This window comes from Eptatretus burgeri, chromosome 15, assembly GCF_056783735.1.
Source record: "Eptatretus burgeri isolate ZD-2024b chromosome 15, Ebu_testis_v1, whole genome shotgun sequence".
Lineage (NCBI taxonomy): Eukaryota > Metazoa > Chordata > Myxini > Myxiniformes > Myxinidae > Eptatretus > Eptatretus burgeri.
Genome location: NC_140975.1, coordinates 13673493 through 13690055, shown reverse-complemented (window position 1 = coordinate 13690055; position 16563 = coordinate 13673493). Strand labels below are relative to the sequence as shown.

The 16563-nt window shown below is 43.4% G+C and overlaps 1 protein-coding gene across 1 annotated transcript in view; it reads left to right on the top strand.

Annotated features, from left to right (window-relative positions):
- The window catches only part of LOC147011559 (uncharacterized), a 97732-nt gene that overhangs the window by 19387 nt on the left and 61782 nt on the right, over positions 1-16563 (top strand). Inside the window, exons 4-6 of the mRNA XM_085856349.1 lie at positions 4390-4806; positions 6662-6699; positions 7317-7393. Coding sequence (XP_085712475.1) covers positions 4390-4806; positions 6662-6699; positions 7317-7393 — 532 coding nt within the window. The remainder of the gene's footprint in view (positions 1-4389; positions 4807-6661; positions 6700-7316; positions 7394-16563) is intronic.

Here is a 16563-nt window from a genome sequence, read left to right as displayed (position 1 = left end):
GCACGGAAAACGAGCATTTATCCATTTATCCATTTAACCATTAATCTTGTTTCTAAGTCAATAAACAACGCATTAATTATCATATAAAGAGTGAGTACATTTTTTCGACACTATATATATATATATATATATATATATATATATATATATATATATATATATATATATATATATATATATATATATATATATATATATATATATATATATATATATATATATATATATATATATATACACATACATCACAATATCTGAAAAATTATCGATGGGTTCCGACAAAACTTGGTGGAGAGGTTGGGTGTGTGACAAGAACGAAGGAAATCAATTTTGGTGAAGATCTGAATACAGATCCAGATACGATAACTATTTAATTTTTAACTGATTCTTCACCTTTGAGAGATGGGACAAAAAACGATATTGCATGATATCTCAAAAAGTTGTGGACGAGTTATGACAAAACTCAGTGGATTAGTTGGTTAGGTGACAAGTGCAACCCGATTCGATTTTGGTTAAGGTCCGGATTCAGATCCAACCTATCAGTGGGGGAGCAGTACAGGATTTAACAAAATGTGGTTCGTTAAAACGGCCTGTTAATACAGCATGTGGAGAACGTCCGGAGATGTCTATGGGGGTGTCGAGGGGAGTAGGTTTTGGAGAAGTAACTGTGAGGGGAAGGAGAGGAGGTCAGTGTGATGGGAAGGGAAGGCAGCAGGAGGGGAGGGGAAGGGAAGGCAGCATAAAGGGAAGGGAAGGCAGCATGAGGGGAGAGAAAGGGAAGGGAACATGAGGGAAGGGAATGGAAATGGAGATAAGGCAGACCCAAACAGCAACATTTTGTTTAGACACGTCGAGTTCTATATAAAATGGGGCAGGGACATTTAAGAAAAACCACGCTATCTATCTACCTTGCAAAGGCATGCCTTCATGCATGCATGCTCACACATGCAACAACCTTTGCACCCCTCTGGTCAGCTCACTCTGAATCTGATTCATACATACTACACTTTGAGGAAGCCGTTTTAAATTCAAAACTAAACTGTCAGTACTCAACAGTACCCTTAATAGAGGGGGAAGGGTGGGAGATGGAGGGAGGGAAAAAGAGGGAGGGAGAGGGGAGGGAGAGGGGAGGGAGAGGGGTGTGTGTGAGAGAGAGAGAGAGAGAGAGAGAGAGAGAGAGAGAGAGAGAGAGAGAGAGAGAGAGAGAGAGAGAGAGAGAGAGAGAGAGAGAGAAGAGTGGAGATAAGAGGGAAGAGGGGGGAAGAGAGTGAGAGGGATGGGAGAGAGAGAGAGAAGGGCAGAGAAAGAGAGAGAAGGGTGGGAGAGGGAGTGGGGTGAGAGTGGGAACAGGAGAGTGAGGGGAGAGTGAGGAAGGTGAGGGGGTATTCCAGCAGATGTAACATCCAGTTTAATGTCTATCCAATATACAGCACACACATTGATGAATCAAACTGTCTGTTAAACACCGATGAGTTTACATCTGGGTCAGAATTCAAACTCAGGCTAGACAGCTTAGAGTGAGCATGCATACCTCTCGGTTATTCTGCTCTGGCGATGTATTGTTCTGTAACAAATGAAAACATTTTTACTCATTGCAATCATCTCATTTATTTTGCCTTCCTATCCCCGGAGATGTCCCCATGGAGAAACGCACTGCAGTATCGCCATGGAAGCTTGGAGAGATTGAAGCTTGAAAAGCACTCCAAGCAATCACTCCAACAAAATAGTGGAAGAAACTTTTAAAAACGAAACGTAAAAATTTTTATGTATCTATCTATGTCGAACTGATGGGTCAAAGAATGAAAGATCGGACAAAAAGGGGAAGCATCAAAATATAAATGCACATTTTCAGGGATTGAACCACCACCCAAAGGACCACATGCACGACAATGTGGGGCCAAACGCAGGCAATTGGGCCTGAACTTTGTTCAAGTCGGTCAAAATATTAAGTGTCAGTATTAATACTTGTGCCATATAAGGCCATGGCTTGGAAACAAAAAACTAAGCTCATAAAGTGGCTTAAGCGCTCAAGCAAGCAACAAAATGATTGATAAGGAATGGCTGGCTTGGCAAGCGATTAGCGATCGTTAATCGGTCATATAAACACCGTGCACCCAGAGATGCCCAGAATGTCAAGCAATGTCTTTATTGGAAAAAGGAACACTTTTTTGAGCAGTCAGAACTACTGCCAAGTTCAATTCTGGAGCTTAGATTTATTAATTCTGCAGAGCTTAAGAGATTTTCTCAGTTATCACATGTGTGGAAATGAAACAAAGCTAAAATGCTGGCGTCTCCAGGTGTTAATAAGCATTGCAATGTATCCTGCGATCTGCAGGTATGATGATCAGGCATTCAAAGGTATGAGTGAGGAAGGTGAAAAAAACTTTTTCGTGAAGATCCCGTTATGGCATGTTTACATTTTCTGATGCCCAAAAGCAAATGGCCCCAAAAAAGGCAAATTAATATCACAACCTGGGGACCAAGGATGACACTTGAGAAAGGATAAGTAAATAAGGCCGTTAATTTTCTTCAGTGGGGGTGTTTACATCCATCCGAACATCCGATTTTCATTCATACACTCCCTTGGAGTTCCCCAATGAGTGTGCATGCAAAGTTTCAGGCCACTAGATTTCATGGTTTTGGACTTATTGAGGAGACACACACTGACTGGTGCACCACTGTGACAGTGCTCTTGAGGGCCCTGGCTAAATGTCTGGAGGATGTCGGTGCAGGTTGGTACCCAAGATGTGTAGTGTGCATGGTTCTCCAGTGTAAGGACATGCTTTGGCCCTCACCAACCCTCGAGGGCAGGTGCAGTTCTTTTACTTTGGCAGGTAGTCCACCAAAGAGAAGGAAACTCTGATTGCAAATCGCTCTGCTGCCTTGTAGGGTATGTCTCTTTCACCAAAGGCTTGGCCCACGTGGACACATCCGGAGACAAACACTGCCCAGCCATGTCTGGAGATAAGCACCACCCATAGACATCTGGAGACCACCATTGCTGGGTCATGTCCAGATACAACCACTGCCTAGACACGTCCGGAGACAACCACCGCCCAGACACGTCGGGATACAACCATCGGCAGTGTAGAAGTGAAGTGCACAACTACTCGGCTGTTGAGGTGCGCACAACTAATCGGCTGTGTGGATGTGCACAACTAATGGGCTGTGTAGACATGCACAACTAATCAGCTGTTTAGGTGCATACAACTGATCAGCCATTGAGGTGCACACAACGAATTGGCTGTTGAGGTGAGCACAACTAATCAGCTGTTAAGGGGCACACAACTAATTGGCTGTGCAGACGCGCACAACTAATCGGCTGTGTAGACGTGCACAACTAATCGGCTGTGTAGATGTGCACAACTAATCGGCTGTGTAGACGTGCACAACTAATCAGCTGTGTAGACGCGCACAACTATTCCGCTGTTTCGGCACACACAACTGATCAGCCATTGAGGTGCACACAACGAATCGGCTGTTGAGGTGAGCACAACTAATTGGCTGTTGAGGCCCACACAACTAATCGGCTGCTTACATGTGCAAAACTAATGAGCTGTTTGTCTCCCTTTGTAAATTGCTAACTAGATGGGCGAACAACAATGTTTTTGTAACACAATTTGAGAGTTATGTGTGTGTGTTGGCAAGATTCTCACTCAATTCCTTTCATAAGTTTGTCCCAAAGTGTTTGTAATAGTATAGAATATTCAACATACAGTAAACAATCTACCGAGATGAAACACGGTGTGTATTTGTGTATTTTTTTGTGTTTGTGTATTTGTCTGTCCCCTTTAATAAGGACGATTTGAGTATGGTTTTAAAGGCCAATATTTTAACATGACTGTTTGTTCACAACATCCTATTTTTAAAGATAAAGAAAGTCAAAAAACATTTTTTCAGAAAAGAGTAATTACGTCCCTTCTATTGGAATTGTAGACGGTGTCTTGCAAACCGAGCCTCGAGCGCGGTGTACAGAAACGTTTTTTAAAATAGCAATAAATTCAAGGCGTAGGGATGTGAAATCAGTCGTGCGTGAGGTGTAATACGCGCAGAGGAGAACGAGTGTTCATTTACATCCATAGGATGTCTAATAAATAAAGAAGATAAAAGCAAACCTGATGCAAGGCCGAGGCTTCATACTTTGGGATGCTCACGACGATGGACTGTCGAAATGAAACATCCCAGAAGATAAAGAAAATGTCTTCACATTTGTGCATGTGGTGTTTCAAAATGACGTTTTTTGTATCAAAACATCAAATCTTCCAGTCTCCTTGAATATCCTGAATAAAATAATTCCAACCTGTCATTTTTGTTTTTGATGGGCTTTGATACTCATCATTATATCATTTGCGATCATCTATTTTTTTATATTTGTGTGATTCTGCACAGTTCATGCAAAGATCCTCAAAGTCTCGAAGGAGCTCAAGAATTCCAGTAATTCCTGGACGATGTTTTGTGAGGCCGAGGCCAAGCCGAGACCAAACATTACCTGGTTGAACCCAAATGGACACTCCGTCAATGGAACCAAGACCATATCGAGCCCAAATGGCCAAAATGGATTGGAAAACATCATCAGTATCTTTAACATCACAGGAGAAGATCCAGAAGGGAAGTATACCTGCCTGGTGGAGAACAAGTATGGCCAAGTGCAGGACCACTTAATATTCACCACTGCACCTGCACCTCAAAGCAATGGAAGTTCACAATGGATTGTGGTTGGATGTTCAATTGCCTTGAGCTTGGTTCTTCTTCTGCTCTTTGCTGTTGGATTGCATATTTACAGGAAAAAGCAAAAGCACAGTGAAGGTAAGAAAATCTCCACCTCAACCCTTTTTTCCCCGAACTTTGTCATCTATTGAACAGCCTTCCAGAGGCTGTTGTGTCTCACTCTTACCTCCGGAGCTTGAATCATACAGTCCTCCACCATCTCATGTCGTCACCCATCTTGACCCATAATATTTGTTGCCCCGCCCCATTAACCCTTCATAACCCAACCATCAATGACTGTTTTTTTTGTGTTCCTCCCCTCTTCCCTTTCCTCTTTTCCTGTTCGTTCATCCCCTTGATGTTTGTCCCACTGTAAATTACGCCTTGCTCTTCCATGAGGCTCACTCCTTTAAAGAAAAATAATCACAAGAATGATGTTGTCCACAGCACGATACTTGCAAAATAAAAACAAAAACAATAGTTGCCATGGAAACAGCGATTTGGTACTTTCAAGCATTTCATCTATCAAGTGTTTCACATGATGGAATGTTGTGCAAAACAAATTTGGTTGATACATTTTCTAATTGCGGCCTAATCGGTGTTTTGCATGTTTCAGGTGGCCTTGACCTTTGACCAAGTTTGACCAAGTTTGACCAATATTTTCTCACATACACTACAAATACATACAAATAAGCTGGTTAAGTTGAAATTTCAACTTGCCACATTGAAAAATTATTTAAGTATGCCAATAGGTTCACAAAAAGTCCCTTTTGATTATAATGGGGTGAAATTGTTGTCATGGAAATCGTTGACATGTCAAAACTGCGAAATCGATCATTCTGGTTTTGATTGAACCATTTTAGTTACCCAACATGCAAAAGCTGTTCAAATTTCAAATCAATAAAATGGGAATTGTCGATATTTTGTGATCTTGACCTTTGACCTCAAAAAGTCTGCTTCAGGGAAACCAATATGAAAATCCTTCTCAAATTTCGAAGCAATTGGATTAAATTTCACGATTTTATGTCACCTCGAACTTTGACCTTTTGACATAAAAAAAAAAACAAAATAAGGGAGTTTTTAATTGGTGAATATTCTCTATTTAGTTTTATGTAATTATAAACACAAAAACATCTCCAACTTGTGAATTATCTTCTAATTATTCTTAAACAGCAGAATTATTCCCACTTTCTTGTCCTGATTGAATGTTCATCTTGGCCCAAGCCTTTAACGAAGCAGAAGGGCCAGGCCTGATGTTGGACTCAGGTTCGGGCAGGAATTTGTAATTTATTCCTGGTGCTGGTGTTCGCTCGCCGACTCATTGCAAAGGACATCATGGGATTTTTAGCGTCCACCAACAAATGCTGACAGAAGGGAATTCCATTTAACGTCCATCCGAGGAACGGCACACACATTGATAAATCACCCAACCTGTGAAACACCGGGATGACAGTTGAGAGCTGGGTTGGGATTCAAACCTAGACTAGACAGGATAAAGGTTAGTGTGTGTACTGCTTGGCCATCCTTCCAGCCCCAACTTTCTCGAACATAACGTATGGATTTCATAATGAAATGTAATTTTAAAAACTAGAGCATGCAAACAACATTGTACTCGTGAAAAGATTGTCACGTGACTTTCCTTTCTTCATCTGTGCACGTGACCATCCACAGACATGCAAGTAGAGAACTAACCACAAATACTCACAACTACTACTCCACTCACCACCTCCTCCCACGAACTTCCAGCTTCTTTGAAGGGGATTCCAAACGGTTCGGTTCGAGAATTTCAGAAGGGAATGTTGTTTTCAGCACAGGGGCCTGTTCGTCTTCATTTTGTACAAAACCAAGTTGTCCTTAGACTATCTTTACCGTCATATATACTGATGTACTACAAAAATGATTTCAATATACAAACCAGACAAAAATACACTCAGTGTCTGTTTTTATCCCACAGGGAACACTACCCAACCGAATGTGGAACTTCATGAATCAGTGAGTCTGTGGGATTATTTAATTCAATACCCCCATTTGTTCGCTGCTTTAAATGATTGTTCATTCACAGAACATAACCATGACGAGCCCAACAGCATTTCGGAATCTGTGGGGACGACCTGGTCATGGTCTGGTCTCCATCGGTGGAGCTAGCCGACGTGGAGGGGGTCACTCTTTCGGGTGGCCGCTTCTTGGTGGGCAAGCACCTCCGGTTAGCATGTTACAGGATAGTCCTCGAAGCGGTTTTCTCACTGTGCTGGGAGCCAATGGCCAATTTGCCAGGAATCCCCTGCAGAGTACGACAGCCCAGATTTGATATCAAACTGGACTGGTCGGAAATGTGAGAGCAAGAGCTGCCCTCGACGGTCTCGCAGCGTCAAAAAAAGCCAGGCCAAAACTTGGTGCCAGTGTGTTGAGGGAGAGGGTAAGATTTCCCTGCACCATCTCATTGTGGGAATGGGGTGGGGGTCGGCTCAACGCCACCTCGTGGTGGCACTGGTGTGGCCCTGATGGTCTGGCAGGTTTGGTAATTGATTTAAAAAAAGAAAACCTTCGAGTAGGAGAAGACACCATCGTATATAATTATCATCATTGCTTGTTCATGTTTTCTCCAACAGGGACAGAGAGACGAGGCCTCATACATGGTTCTGAAGAAGCATCACGATGAGTCCCAGTCTCAGGTGTACGAGACCTTGTGATATCGATCAGACAGAAACACCTGTTCGCTTTTTATGAATACATAACTACTTTAGTAAATGTTTATAATTGAAAAAAATCTGGAATTACCAGCTGGAAAAGCTGAGGTTTCAGAAAGAATCCACTCGCCTTGGTCAGGGCAGACATTGAAGTCTTCTCCGTCTTCTTCTTGCATATGATATGGCAGCTTGGCTGCCAGGTAGCTGTAATTTTGTTGGGCTGCAACTGTGCCACTTTTTTTGCATTTTTTTTTCTTCTTTGCATTTTGTGGACTGCCCTTTCAAGGCATGTAAAATAATCTCCAAGGACATAGAAGAATGAGGCCCTCTTCCCTCATGTTTGTGAAAATAATATTATGTAGGAAGATGGAAGTTATAAAAGTCTGAAAACTTTATATTCACAGCGGTTGGGTAATCATTTGATGCGTTTCAGCAGAGTTAATATTTCTGTTTGAGAGGAATATCATGGTCTTGTTTATAAACTTTTAACCAAGGCATTTAGGATCATTGATATCTCCCGGGATGAAACCGAGTGTTTGGGTTTCCCAATCTCTCTCACCGCAGGCAGATCGGTGGTCTTTTTATCCACTATAATTTCCTCTCCGGCCACCCCCCCCCCACGGCCACCCTCCCCCCCACTCTGTCTGCTTTCTGTCGTCGTCTTCCCCCCCTCCCCATATTTCGACAGGGTGCTCAAGGTCCGCCAGCAACCCCCTTCTATTAAAACTCCCAAAATCAGGAATCACTGCTCACCTTCACTCTTTCATTCCTCTCTTTTCACGCCTTTCGAACAAACTCTCACACGCTCTTCAATCCCACTCTTCCCTCCAGGTATTCAAAACAGTTGCTCACCACCATCTCTTATCTTCCCCATCCCAAACCATGATCTTTTCTACCCTCGTTAATCCACCCCAAACCAACCTCCTTCATATTCCCTGCTTTCCTTCTTGAAAGTCCCTTTGGTGTCCATTTTGTTTACCCCATGTTGCCCGCCCCATCCCTCTGTCTTCCACAGATCTCCTCATGTGTCTATTCCCCACTGTTTTGTGTTTCCCTCTCCCGCACCTCTTGTGTCCTGCTCCCCTTGTTATATGTTCTGTGTTAGCTCTTATATGAACCTCGACATTGTATATTAAATAAGCAAAAAAAAAACTTTTGGATTCTTCCATTAAGAAAACATTTTTAAGTCGGGCAGGTCGGGTGAATATGTCTTTTAAAGGTATAATTTGAAGGAAAAGGAATGCTGTTTGTTGTTTTATGACATTAATGTAACAAGAAATGAGGTTCTTTAATAAAAGTTTGATGTTATCACCATTTGAAAGTTTATAAAACTGAAAAGGCTTTATTAGTGTTTCATCTTCTGTATTATTTCAGGCTGCAGCAATATTTGATCCATTGGTACAAAATTGTTTCTATCTTTCTTTAAAGTAAAAGTGCCACCACGCGATAAGGTGACACGCAGTCTCTGCAAGATGAAATATAGCCCTATCCAATGATACCAGAAAACTTGTGTTGTAGAAGGTTAGGGCCCTTTCTGAAAGCTGGCTCCCAGACTATTTGGTCAATTAAATTTGTGCAATCATTGAATTTGGGCTGAAGTCTCCATAATTATCGATCGTCTCTCTTTGGTCTTCAATCTCGGGGGGAGCTAATGTACTGATTCATTAATTTTTCTTTCCATATCCTAATTGCTGAAATCAAGTCATGAAAAGAAAGAAATTCGTGGGAATATTATTGGCCAATCAGTGGATTCCTTTCAGAGAGCTAGTGGGTGTTGCGGAGAAGAGAGGTGCTGGAAGCTCGTCTCAGGACACGTGCAGCTCGAGGAGCTTTATTTTTTGTGCAAGACTTTTTCTTTATATTTCATGAGTCAATCAGCACGTCAATATTTATCATCGTCATTATTAAAGGTACGTTTCATGATCTGAACTTAACAAAAAAAGCTTTATTGTATGTTCTTAAAACAGGAAAATAAGTCTGGTGTTGGCTTAACAGTGAAGTTGGCTTCCTTTAAGATTTTCAGGTCTTGAGTTTGAGCTCCTGTTGTGCTATTAAATAATACCAGGTGGGTTTACTCAGCCTGTCATCCTTCAAAGGTTGGCAAAATGAGGACCAACTTACTGGAAAAGGGGGCACTGCATCAGTGGCACAGCCGTGCTCCCAGGAATGGTGCAACCAGCAGCCTCTGACTGCATATGAAATAATAAAAGTTAATTTCATGTTCTTAATAATCCTTTTATTCATGAAAATAAATCGCACAAAAAAACAATGCACAAACATGAACATGAAGGGTCCAGTTTTGATAAATGTTAAAGGTGAAGTCCCTAACCATATTTACCCATAACACCCATGAACGGCAAGGCCTTCCTGTATATACCTGAACACTGCCCGGGTATCGTGTTCGTTGAACTCTCTCGTTATGTTATATCTTCCTCGAGGTGTTATTGTTTTATCCCATGCAATATTACATGTTAAACCCATCCGTGTTTGTGTTATATCTTCAATTTGTTTCATATTGTTCAAGGCCTAGCACAGCCTCTCCTCGGATAGAAAGTGTGAAAAGCATGTCTCCACGTTCCTCGTTTTGCTTCCTTCTTCCCAAATATCTTACTTCTACCTCCTCAACATTTTCCTATTTCCCCTTTTTGCTTCAAAAAATCAAAAGAAACAAATAAAAGAAAACTTTCTTTTTCACTCCATTAACATCTCATTTCTACTTGAATCTCCTTTTCCCAACTTCTGGTTCCACATTCCTGTCCCACTCCCTCCCGTCTTTTCTCAATATCTAAAAACTGAATCTTCATTAAATATAAACGCTTCTTTTTCCTTTATAATCATTCAAATCCTTTTCAACCTCCTTCACAAATGGTACACGTGTTCTTCTTCTTCACCAGAATCTGTTTCTCTTCTTCTTCACCAAGATTATTTCCCACAACTGTGAGTCAACTCAGCACGTGGTCCACAAGCCATCCTCATGCACCTCGTCGATATGTGCCTATCACAAAATATCTCATCTCCCAAAACATGATCTTTATCTCCGTTTGTTAAAGTTGAACATTCCACAAAGCCCGCTAGAGATTGCACCCTCCATTATCTGATGCCTTTACTTGGTGAATCTGGACTTCATCCAGCATGAAAGGCCTTTGCCGACATCTCAAATGATTACTCTTCTTCACTCAAGGTGGTACACCTGCTTCACACCTGACTTTCCTGCGTGATGTGGAAACCAAAGCTCTCAACGTCAACGTGGCCTCTCCACAAAGAATCAGGAAGCACATGACCTGCTCCTCTCTCATCTCAGACCAATTGATGGCCTCTGTTTTTCACCACCTGGAACGGGGTTCCGGGGAGCTTATGGATGGCGCGTTGTCTGTTCCCCATCCGTCCTTCCGTCCATCAGTCAGTCAGTCAGTCAATCAATCAGTCAGTCAGTCAGTCCATCCACAGATACTTGAAACTTTTCTGAAAAAACTGGGTCTGAGGGGGTCTTTGAAGCGAGTTTATTGTGGGAGTTTGCCCCCGCCCTAAAGAGATATTTCCTTTCTTTATTCACAAAAACGACACACAATTCCCATGAAACTTGACTCCAACCTTCATCACCCATGATGTACCAACGCTTGTTCATGCAATTAGAAAAATCCGGGTCTCAGGTTTTTTTAAGCAGGGGTTGCCCCCCTCCCCCCCCCAAATAGGTATTTCCTTTCTTCTCAGAAACTTCACACACAATTCCGATGAAACTTGACCAGAACCTTCATCACTCATGATGTACCAAAGAGTGTTTACACCATTAAAACCAATCAGGGTCTTAAGATATCTAAAGGGGGGAGGGGGAGGGGGTGGATGCTCCCCAAAATATGTATTTCCTTTCTTCTCAGAGATGACACACAATTCTGATAAAACTTGACCACTACCTTCATCACCCATTATGTACTAAAGTTTGTTCACGACATCAAAAAATTGAGGTCGAAGGGGTTCGACGGGTGGGTGGGTGGGGGGCGGGGTTACCCCCCCCCAAATAGGTATTTCCTTTCTTTTCAGACACTACAAACACAATTCCGGTGAAACTTCACCACAACCTTTATCACCAGTGATGTACCAAAGATTGTTCACACAATTAAAATAAATTTGGATTGAAGTGGGTCCACGGGGCGGGGGGGGGGGTTGCCCCCGCAAATAAGTATTTGCATTCTTTACAGACATTACACACACAATTCCGGTGAAACTTCACCACAACCTTCATCACCAGTGATGTACCAAATTTTGTTCATGACATGAGAAAAATCTGGGTCTCAGAGGGTTGAAGGAAGGGTTGCACCCAAAATGTTAAGTTGAGGGACTGCAGTTGACGGACTGCCGAATGTTGAGGGACTACAGACATGCAAAAATGTGTCGACCTTGAGGGAGATAAGGTGCGAGTCGGTGGTGCGGATGAGGTGCGAGAAAGAGGTGCGTGTCAGTGAGGTCGCCCTGAAAAGAACGACTTGTCCTCGCCAAGCTCCTTTCGCATCCAAAGCAGACATTGGAAGAGAGACAGAACGTGTGAGAAAAAAGCTTAACTTATGTGTGAGGTGAGAGATCACCTTCCCACGTGTTTCTTGGCTCAGCCTAAATTAATGCACCCGGGCTGAATCACTCGCTGGTTCATCGCTCCGCCCAGCAAGCTCCGCCCAGCAAGCTCCGCCCTGCAAGCTCCGCCCAGCAAGCTCCGCCCAGCAAGCTCCGCCCTGCAAGCTCCGCCCAGCAAGCTCCGCCCTGCAAGCTACGCCCTGCAAGCTCCGCCCAGCAAGCTCCGCCCAGCAAGCTCCGCCCTGCAAGCTCCGCCCAGCAAGCTCCGCCCCGCAAGCTCCGCCCAGCAAGCTCCGCCCAGCAAGCTCCGCCCAGCAAGCTCCGCCCTGCAAGCTCCGCCCAGCAAGCTCCGCCCAGCAAGCTCCGCCCTGCAAGCTCCGCCCAGCAAGCTCTGCCCCGCAAGCTCCGCCCAGCAAGCTCCGCCCAGCAAGCTCCGCCCAGCAAGCTCCGCCCTGCAAGCTCCGCCCAGCAAGCTCCGCCCAGCAAGCTCTGCCCAGCAAGCTCCACCCAGCAAGCTCCGCCCTGCAAGCTCCGCCCAGCAAGCTCCGCCCAGCAAGCTCCGCCCCGCAAGCTCCGCCCAGCAAGCTCCGCCCCAAAAGCTCCGCCCAGCAAGCTCCGCCCCAAAAGCTCTGTTTCACTTTTTCCCACGTACTTCCGACCAATCCACAGAATGATCTCTTGTGTCTGGATAGCTACTGGGCGGAGACGAAGCTTTCGTGTGGATCAATGGGGTCGCCAGTCGGGGTGAACAGGAAAAGAACAGGGCCCAGGATACTGCATTGAGGAACTCCAGCCTGGACAGGAAGAGGGGATGAAAGAACTCCATTTAGGGCCACATGGTGAGTGCGACAGGAGAGGATGTCTGCGAGCCATGAGTGGAGATGGCCTTGGATACCATAGGAAGAGAGTTTGGTGAGCAGGGCAGGGTGCCAGACCGTGTCAAAAGCACGTGATATGTCCAGGGATACGGCTCGGATTTCCTGTCTGGCAATGAGGACCTCCATCCATTGTTGGGAGAGCAGAAGCAGCATATCCAGGGTAGAGTGACCTCGTCTGAATCCAAATTGATGATCGGAAATCAAGCCATTAGAGAAGAGGAAGGATTTGATATCGGAAGCGATGATGGATCCCATAACCTTGCTGATGATTGGGAGAAGGCTGATTGGTCTGTAGTTGCAGGGATCTGTTTTTGCACCTTTTTTAGAAATGCCAGACTCGACGGCGGTGAGGTGGTTCTCTGATAATAGCCAGAGAGATGTCCACTTTGACAAGGACGTGGTCAGAAGAACCGATTGGAGCGGAGGAAGAACAACAGATTTTGTCAGAGAAATTTGTCAAAATCAGAACCAGAAGAGATGGAGTCCCATTGGTTGAGATCCGGGTCGGGAAGTTGACCGATTGAGTCAGTCCCAATTAGTCACAGAAAGCTTTTGCTGAGGTGCCATGACAGGTGAGAGAGGTACCCACACCTAGCCAACTGGCATGATGACAATTGAAGTCGCCACATATGAGAAAGAGAGAGTTTGGATGAGAATATAGAACTTGGTCCATGTTTTCGGATCGTGAGGTGTTGATGGAGTAATCACTGTTAGGTGGACGGTACAGTACACATATAAACATGAGATGGGAGTGGAGGGGAAGCCATAGCCAGAGGTATTCCTGGGGGTGTGGGGGAGTGAGGGCAGTGCATGGAGAATGAGGAATGGAGTCTTTTATGAAGATAGCAACTCCTCCATCAGGACAAGGCTCAGGTCTGTCAAACCGGAGGAGGGAGTAACCAGGGAGAGATACTTGGGAGTCAGACACGTCTTGGAGGAGGAAAGTTTCTGTTAGACAGATAATGTCTGGTTTGTCAGTGGCAGCCTGTAAGGAAAGATCTGAAAGGTTTGAGCGAAGGCCCTGGATATTTGAGGTCCACACTTTTAATGAAGAGGTAAGGGAGGAGGCTTTGGGTGCAGGGGGTTGGGGGGAGGCGGAAGGGTAGGACAAGGGATGAGGGGGGGAGGTAAGGAGGGTTGTTGAAAGAGTGTGGGGGATTGCAGAATAGCTTGGGGAGGGGGCCGAATGAGGAGGAGAAAAGGCTCTGTGGTGCTGGGGGAGAGGGGGAACAAGAGAGGGGGAATAAGGCAACTGAGGATTTGAGAAGGTGGAGTGAAGAGATGGAGGTGAGAGGGCAGTGGAAGGAGGAAGCTGTGTGGATGGGAGGGGGGGCAACTTTGAGAAGGATGAGTGAGGGGGATGAATGGTGGGAGAAAGGTGAGGGGGAATTTTTGAGAGAGGTGAGAGGGAGGCTTGGAGGGAGAAGAGTTGGATGGTTTCTTTGAGAGTGAGAGTGAGGGGTGAGGGGGTTGATTTGGCACTGAAGTTGGAAAAATAGAATGGTTGATGGAAAGCGAACATTCATAGCAAACTGGACTTTTTAAAAGTTTTAGGTCAGAGATGCGATTTTACACAATTCTTGATGGATGCAATAAAGGCGAATTCAAAGAATGGAAAGAAGAAACGCTGTAACAGTTGGATTTTTTCGGCAAGGTATGAAGGAGAGGTCGAATTGAGAGCAGTCTGTTTAAATAGCAGAAGAGTAGTGCATTATGATAGAGTAAAGAGTACCACACGTGTGAAAGAGGAAGATGAAGGATTAAAAGAGATCGTTTTTATACGCCCGATATATATATATATATATATATATATATATATATATATATATATATATATATATATATATATATATATATATATATATATATATATATATATATATATATATATATATATATATATATATATATATATATATATATATATATATATATATATATATATATATATATATATATCGGGGCGTATTATGTGACACCGGCTGTGCGTCCGTCTGTCCGTCCGTTCCTGTCCGCACTCTAACTCTCAAAGTTTTCAACTTTCACATTTCATATTTGGCACATAGGTAAAGACTGTGAAGACGGTGTGTCGCAATATACATTCATCATCTAATGTGGTTGCCATGTCAACGAGGATGCTGTTTTCCATCCGTTCCTGTCCGCACTCTAACTCCCAATGTTTCCAACTTTCATGTTTCATATTTGGTACATTGGTAGAGACTGTGGAGACGGTGTGTAGCGACATACGTTCGTCATTTAAAGTGGTTGCCATGCCAACCAGGATGCTGTTTTCCATTTCTTACCACAATTCTTCATATACCTTCTTGTTCGGGCGTATATGGTGCTCACTTGCACTCTTGTTGTTATTATTATTCATGTTTGAGAGAGTTTTCAACAGATTAGGTCATGGAAGTGTTGTAGAAAAATTTAGGAAGAAGAAGAGGAGGAAGGAGAAGAAGAGGAGATGAAGAAGAAGAAGAAGAATCGAGATTGTGAGTGTGCAAGCAGAAAGGTAGCGTTTTTTATCTTGCCAAAACGAAGTTTTTGCAAGATATGTTAGTGAGCTTGTATGTTTTTTTTATTTTTGTTTGTCTGTAGTCATGCATAAAAAATTCTGCAGAGCACAATTATCATTGGAAATTTTTGTAACTTCGCATATCAGAGGCCTATAGAGGTCCCTTTCAGTGCACAAAATTTTGAAGGTCAAGGTCAAAGGTCAAGGTCACTTTGTCGCAAATCAGGGGAGTCGACGAAACCCTTATTTTTTGACTAATTTTAATCTCATCGTCTCCAAACTTTATGGGAATGTAGTATATGGTCTGGCGCTCAGCTGATTAGTTTTTCGTGGCGATTGGCCTTGACCTTCATGGTTAGCGCCTGAGGTCAAACATATTTCACCCCAAGGTCAAATTTTCAAGTTTTAGGAACCATATCGTGTTGTACCTCAAATTGAACACCTCGATGAGTGCTTTCTAGATATTTCAAGCTTGAGACATTATGACGTCATTTGGTGATGTTATGAGGCAAACACATATTTTTCATGGTTACTCTGTAGAACGATTCTCATCGGAATCTCTCGTGGGCAGATATTCCTCAAGGAGTCGCTCCTGGTGGATAGCAGCTCTGTTCACCTCAGTGTGACCTTAATGAAGTCACACGTGGTCACCTTTTGGCAAGATACGGGTCACCCAGTGGGTGACATTGGTTTATTATCTTGCCAAAACGAAGTTTTTGCAAAATATGTGAGTCAGCTTGTATGTTTTTTTTTTTGTTTTTTTTTTGTCTGTAATCACGTATAAAAAATTCTGCAGAGCACAGTTATCATTGGAAATTTTTGTAACTTCGCATATCAGCGGCCTATAGAAGTTCCTTTCAGTGCACAAAATTTTGAAGGTCAAGGTCAAAGGTCAAGGTCACTTTGTCGCAAATCAGGGGAGTCGACGAAACCCTTATTTTTTGAGTAATTTTGATCGGATCGTCTTCAAACTTCATGGGAATATATTTCATTGTCTGGCGCTCAGCTGATTAATTTTTGGTGGCAATTGGCCTTGACCTTCATGGTTAGCACCTCAGGTAAAACATATTTCACCCCAAGGTCAAATTTTCAAGTTTTAGGAACCATATCGTGTAGTACCTCAAATTGAACACCTTGATGAGTGCTTTCTAGATATCTCAAGCTTGAGACATTATGACGTCATTTGGTGACGTTATGAGGCAAAAGCATA